Source organism: Amblyomma mixtum, chromosome 3, assembly GCF_055824585.1.
Source record: "Amblyomma mixtum isolate Tamu chromosome 3, ASM5582458v1, whole genome shotgun sequence".
Taxonomy (NCBI): domain Eukaryota; kingdom Metazoa; phylum Arthropoda; class Arachnida; order Ixodida; family Ixodidae; genus Amblyomma; species Amblyomma mixtum.
In genome coordinates, this window is record NC_143014.1 from 125749244 (window position 1) to 125756560 (window position 7317).

The window sequence follows — 7317 nt, forward strand, 5'->3', positions numbered from 1 at the left end:
CATGAGGCGCCCCCGTCAAATTGAACAAAGAGGTGCGGATACCCCTAAAGGGGATAAGTTGAGACAGCCGGATCTGAGGAACATGAACACTGGTCGTGGGCCTGCCCCCAGGTGTTTTTCTTGCGGCCGTTCAGGCCACTACCAGCGGAATTGCCAACAGACCAAGCCGAAAGAGCGGGAAACGCAGGAGTCAGGTGAAAGGTCGCATACAGCAAGACTAACCGCTAGGGCAGCGTACGACAGCGTAACAATACCTGATGTAGCGAATGTAGCGGTTGGAGGTGCGAAAATAACAAGGGTGGAGCTAGTTGCGGGAGCAGAACCTTTCAAAGCTTGCCTTGACTCAGGGACAGAAATCACCATTCTTAGGAGAAGCGTGGTCGCCCAGTTGAACCCCTCAGAGGGTGCCGGCAAGATCAGGCTGAAGGGTGCATTCGGGCATAGGGTCACAGCTGACTTAAGGTATGTGCCCTTGAGTCTGTCGAGGTCATCACAGGATCCCAGTGTAAATCCCCCTGTGCTCATCCAGTGTGCTGTAACTGAGGAGCTTGCGGAGGAAGCCTTGTTAACACCCGAGGCTTTTGAGGAACTGAAGCGAGTTCAGAGTAAAACTCAAGAGCTTGCAGTACACAGGGTGAAAACAGAGATCGAAGCCTTCGTTGATGAACCCACAGAGGAAGTAATAGCTGTCAGAGCGGATGACGAGGAGCAGAGAAAGGCATGTTCTGCGCTTGCCGTAGAGGGGAAGGAAGCGGTAAAGCAACCGCCACCGAATGAAAGTGAAGGGCCCGATAAGACTTTTGCCCAACAGCAACAGATAGACAGTGGTGGCCACCATGTTTCGCCGGGGACGGAACGGGTGGGGATTTACCGATGCGGGTTTCTTGTACTGTGCTGCGTGAACTGGTGCTTGAGCATGTGCGCTTTTGGTCGTTTGCACTTGATGTTTGTGCTGTTATGCTTCGTCCATGTATGCAGGCTATCGTTTGTATAATGTCGGTGCTTGCAGGGATGCTTTGTTTGACCCATGCTTACGTCATGAGTACGCCTGATTTGTTTTTCTGTGTGTATTATTTTGCTGTGGATTTGCCACTTTTATTCACTGTTTACCCTCGAGGCGTCAGCTGATGGCAGTGCATGGAATTTGTTGTGCGTACAGCAAGTGTACCCACAACAATCTTGGTTGGGAGGAGTTGAGTTTGCGGGCCGCCGGGCAGCGGGCCATCTCCATATCCCCCCCGGGCGCCGCCGACTTGGTCCTTATCTTAAGATGTTTTAGGCGGCGTAGCTTTTAAGCAGACAGAGGAAACGCTGGGGTCAAAGGGCTGCCGCCCCAAAAGGTAAAAGCAGCAATGGCAGCGAGGGGTGCCGGAAGGGGATCCGTTCCGCGGACAGTGCGTACGAGTCGCGTACCCCGGCTATTGTCGGGGTTAAGTTCAATGACCCTTCGACGGCGGCGTCGAACAGTGCGAAAGAAAGCTTCAGGGACACTTGAGGGGGAAGCTTGTGTGGGAGGCAGCTGAGTGCAATTACGAATGGTCGTGAGGCTGATGGAAGTGGTCATTCGGGTAACGAGTTGTGATTACTCTGCCTCTGGCCGGAGGGCTCAGATGCCATCCTGTAGTGTTTGGAGCCACAGCTGAAGGAAGTGGTGCTTGCGTGCTTTTGTGGTATTGTCAAAGTGTTTCACTGTGTGTGGAAAAGCGCAAAAGCGCTATCGGCTTCGTCAAAGGCATGCGGCCCCCGCGAGCAAACAAGCTCGTGGGTCTGTTGAGTTGAAGAGAAAACGCTCTGATTGGTTGTAAGAAGCCCATCTCTCATTGGTCACTGAGTTGGTCCCCAGAATGCTGGGGAAACTGATTTAAGGAGGCGTTTGGCGCCAAAAAGGGAGACTTGGGCAGGGACTCTTGGTGGAGAGTCGGAATCGAGAGACGGACAGGGTCTAGCTTTGCGCTGGCCACGTTCCGAAGGACGAGGAGCCGCTACGTGTAGCGCGAGTTCAGTCGGCCAGGCAGGACAGTGTTTCGTAGGGGCGAGCTCTGGTCTGGTGCTCCCGATCGTCCTGAATGCTAGCGACCACCCTGGTCGATGTGTATATGTGTAAATAGTTGTAAATAAACCCAGCTTGTACATTTCCGCAAAGAAGTTCGTCTACGTCTCATCTCCCTCCTGCAACGTGTCGCGCCCAAACGGACCCCCATCTCCACCACCACAAAAGAAGACCTGGACTCGAGTTCAACTGAGGGCTCCGGAATTTTCGACCACCAGGGGTTCTTTAACGTGCACTGCCATGGCACAGTACACGGGCCTCTAGAATTTCCCCTCCAAAGAAATTCAACCGCCGCGGCCGGGATCGAACCCGCGTCTTTCGGGTCAGCTGCGGAGGTATAGTAACTGAGTAAATATTGAGAAATTGAAATTATAATTCGGTTTGCGGCAATCATTAACTTACACAATAGTTAATGGTGCAGAACTTTTCAAACATAAAATAAAAGCCTAAGATGACAAGAAGAACAAGACAGAAGGCAAAAATAAAAAAAAAAATCAAATACTAATCAACCCGGGTTAAATTTAGAAACTATAAAAACTGAAATTGAGAGCAATCAAAATATTCGAAATGGAGAGCAATTATCAGCGTTTGCTGCAGGAGTGTCGAACACCAAAAGGAGGTTAGGGTAAGCTTAGGTATGTATTGAAGTTGAATGGGTTAATAAGAGACACTTTATTTAGTAAGGTGTGGAATGCGGGCTGCGTGCGGGCTGATTCAATTGTTAGCGGCAATGAATTAAAGCCTTAGAAAGCAGTTTGTTTTCCATAATTAGTGTTCACTTCTGGTAGCAGCATTCTGTTTGTTAAGAAAACAAGTAAAACTCTAGTTTGGGCGAGTTGGTTCATGATGAAATAAAAACTGGTATGGCGCAAGAAACGGGGACACAGAAGGCACACAAAACACAGGACTGACGCCAACTTGCAACTGGGGTTTATTGCACCAAGCCTGCCTTTTATACCACAACCAAGTCATATCAACGAAAGCGGAAACGTTGTACATATAAAACGGCAATTCATGCGACCACTGGCAATAAAGTAACGCTGATCATTACAGAATCTAATCTAAACAGAGCTTGGGAGGCCAACTTATTTTCTGGCCAGCAGAAACACATCAACCAAGGCAAAAAAAAAGAAAAAAGAAACAAGGCACTGGGGCATGACAAGTCCACACTAACGAATTATGAAACGCGTGATGAAGGCGAAACAGAGCAAAAAATCGAACGACTATGAGATAAAACCACGGGAAAAAAGATGACCAACAATAACCCGGAAAAAACATGACCAACAATAACAATAAGGAGGGATGAAGTCTGAAGATACAGCACCTAGCGTCAAGTGATAAAAACTGAAGATCATTCCTGAAGAACAGTCGTCTTAGCGTCTAAGAATCTAAAAATTGTAAAACACCGAAAGAAAGGACGAAATAAGAGCACAAAACCAAGGGAAATCTGCGAACTACAAAAAACCTTCTATAAAAGACGTCTCGGCGCTGCTAAGCATAATGGAAGGCCTGCTAACGCATTTGTTGCCAGCTTTTTCGATGAAATATGCCTCAACAATTTCTCTCTCAGTTTTATCTTTCCCACTCTTTAAAAATCTAGCTTTCTCGAATTCGGGACGGCAATTAGAACAGCTCTTGCAGTGGTCAACTAGGAAGCTTCTTTCGTTGTTGCGCAAGTTTCGGGAATGCTCACTTGCACGCTCATTAAAACAACGACCTGTTTGCCCGATGTAAACGAGGCCACAGCTAAGCGGTATCTCATAAACCACTTGTGTCCTGCATTGCGTGAACTTTTTTTGGTGTTTTATGGTGCAAGCCGGCCGCAAGCCGGAGAAAACCTCGTGTTTTTACTCTATCGAAAAAGATGTGGAAAAACAAAGCATTTTTATTTTCATTAAATTCACGGTCAATTAGCAGGCGTAACCTACGATTACGGAGGTATTTTATCGGCAGAACTTGAGGTCAGAGTAAATAGGTGAAGTAGAGGCTGTGCATGGGCTAAGATATATAACACGAAGCGCTTTATTTTGAAGATGAGAAATGCATCACAAAATGGCACGCATAGGTATGATATGCAACATTTAAGATGACTGTTATGAAGGGGCAGCGCAGGAAAAAGGGAACATGGTGTTAAAAGAAATATCTAGTTTTTGTCAGGAACCTTAATCTTAAAAGAGAGTTTCTTAGCGATAGATTTTGATTAAAGTTTAGATGAGTGCCAAGGATGATGACGGGATGTATTGAATTCAGAGGCAAGAATTATATGATTTCCCCCGTAGCTGCGTGAACTCGTGATATCTTGCTTTGATGAGGATATTAATGATAGTAGCATTAATAGCTTTTATCACCTTTTCTCATCAGTGCAATTTTGGGCCTGCAAGAGCCAAAGGTTGGCTTGACTGGCAGCGCCCGGCAGAGAGCGGCACAACAGAGGGAACGAAAAGCTACTAGTCGTGTATGCGCAGAAACGAGTACTATTACAAAAACTTGGGGAAAAAAGAAAACAGTTATCCCATACAGAAATTAAGCAGCGATGACTTCACTCCTGTAATCGTCTGTAAGAATAACATGCGTTCGGGAGGTTCATTCATAATTCTAGAACTAAATATCATGAAAATGGTTTCTGTCGGACTAATCTGCAGCAAGTTACTTTGACGTCACAGAACGATGTTCTGTAATTGCAGTGCATGTTTATTTTACCTATTAGGCGCGTTCATCTGTTGTGTTGAGTGAATATTGTCGTATCGTTCGCGTAAAGTATACAACTAGTGTTAGTGAGGCACGAAGGTAAGTCATTTATGTAAATGAGAAAAAAAAGTGGACCTAAAATGGCGCCTTGCGGCACTCCTAAATTAATAGTTGAGAGGTGTGAGAGCGCTTCCTGAAACTGGACCACTTCTACATGGTTAGTAAATTTACTGCGCAAAAGGGCTAAGGCAAGCCCACAGATGCCGAAGAATTCCATTTTTGTGTATAGTGTGGTTAATTGTGTCAAATACTCAATGAAATCTAATAATACAGCAGCGGCAAAGAACCCATTATCAATAAATTGTTTAATTCGGCCTCTCAATTCAATTAAACCAAACTTTTTGGAGTAATTAGCACGGAATCCAAGTTGCTCATCTGCCAGCAGTTTGAATTTAATGAGATAGTTCATTGTGCGAATAACGATTAGCTTCTGTTCTACTTTACCAAAAAAAGTATACAGTTATTGAACAGCAGTTATTTAAGTTTTCTATGTAGACTTTCTTGAAGATAGGTATCACCTTGCGTTGTTTCATCCAGACGGAAAAACATAAGTCCTAAATGTTAAATTAATTAGTGCGAGTGAGAACATTGGAAAGCTTCCCTGTTACATGGTGCATAGATTCAACTAAAGTAACTGAAACTTAACTTGACGGCAGCAGCTCCACTGCAATGCAGCGAGAGAATCTTGAAGCTTCCGACTGCATTTGCGCAAATCGTCGTGGAGCCCAGCGGAACGTCGTCGAGACCGAATGCCGTTCGGAGTCTGGAATGCCATTCGACTCAAACGGACGTCGCACTTGTCCATGTAGCACGGATATTAGACTAAGTGCACTCCGAAAGCTTACCAGGGTGCAACGGCGTCGCACGCCTCTTGAGCACGCCGTACACTCTACTTCACTCTAAACCCCAGTGATCCTATATGGGAATAAAACGGAAGTAAGCTGTCCTCTAGCGAACTCCCTTTTAGGGGCATGGTATGCTGCTCAAGTCCCGGAGTAGATTTCGATCACTAAATCTACGGAATGCTTACCCTTCGCAACGGAGGTATATTCCCTCTGCAAAGCATATAGTAACGTGATGCAGTTAGCAATGAAAGGACGATTTTTAACGCGGCGTCGGACGTGTGGAGGTTAGCAAATATAGGAGCTTGAAACCTCGGTTAAAATCTTCGTAACTGCTTTAACTTCGCATATTTTGAAGAGGCAATTTGTTTTCGTCGCAAAACGTAATATTCCGTATTTTTAGTGATGGAAATCTGCCCCAGGGATTTGGAAGCATACGTTCTCCATTAAAGGGAGTACGCTAGAGGACAGTGCACTCTTCTTACTGGTTTAGTTTGGTTTATGGGGGTTTAACGTCCCAAAGCGACTAAGACTATGAGAGACGCCGTAGTGGAGGGCTCCGGAAATTTCGACCACCTGGGGTTCTTTAACGTGCACTGACATCGCACAGTACACGGGCCTCTAGAATTTCTCCTCCAAAGAAATTCCAGCCGCCGCGGCCGGGATCGAACCCGCGTCTTTCGGGTCAGCAGCCGAGCACCATAGCCACTGAGCCACCGCGGCGGCTCACTCTTCTTACTCCTTTCGTGAGTAGGGTTTAGTATTCAGCGGTAAGCCACTGAACTCTGGTACAAACTTTTGTATCCTTGCCATCTAGAATCCGGCACAATAAACTATTCAAACGTCGAGCAGACAAGGGAAGGGAAAAGAGTGGCTCGTTATGACATAGACATCACGGAAGCGAACAGTCACCGAAACTACGGAGCATGTTTTTTTTTTTTTAATTTGTGGTATTCATCAATGGGAGAGTAATAGGGTAGTTATTTTTTATTATTCAAATGTCGGTTCACTGTTTCACTGGCTGAAGTCAAGATCGCCAAAGCTGTCTGTACGCGTCTCCGAACGCGCAGTCTGTCTATGGCTCGCCGGCGTCCTGTATATGCCGCTGTGAACGCTGCTGCCTTGCCTTTGTGTTTTACAGCTGAGGCAAAGCTACAAGACCTCTTGTGTGCTCTTCATCAAGCCCTACGATTTTGGCTCGGATTACGGGCCAGTGTGGAACCTCGGTGAGCCTTTCATCGGTCGCTACTTCACCGTCTTTGACCGCGGCAACGATCGCCTCGGTTTCGCAGAGGCCCGCTAAGGGCCTCCTTCTACCTCGAATAAAAGAGATTTTCAGAGCTACTGTACCTTCTCACAGGGTGTCGTACTAGTAGTGTGGAAATATTCTTTAAGAGACGTTCTTACTGCGGTCTCGAGAGCTAACTTAATTAGCCTGTTCTGTCAATCAGTAAATTCGGTTTCTCGTAGTTTTGCCATCTTAATTTTGTTAGACTTTGCCTCGCACGTAATCCTGTACACTTCGCGTGGGTGCATAAATTGTCCATGAATTATGCATAATACCATGGCACGCTGCGGAAATCCTCACGAAATGGTAAGTAAATTGCGCTAGTGTGGTCAGAAAGCTCAGGCATCACTCGACAGGCATGCAGGCGCGGGTAGAAGTAGACGGAGCAC

At 46.3% G+C, this 7317-nt stretch overlaps 1 protein-coding gene across 1 annotated transcript in view; it reads left to right on the plus strand.

Moving 5' to 3' along the window:
• The window catches only part of LOC149351753 (lysosomal aspartic protease-like), a 29622-nt gene extending 22633 nt beyond the window's left edge, over positions 1–6989 (plus strand). The window contains exon 7 of the mRNA XM_089575640.1: positions 6782–6989. Coding sequence (XP_089431766.1) covers positions 6782–6943 — 162 coding nt within the window. The 3' untranslated portion in view covers positions 6944–6989. The remainder of the gene's footprint in view (positions 1–6781) is intronic.
• The last annotated feature ends 328 nt before the right edge of the window (positions 6990–7317 follow it).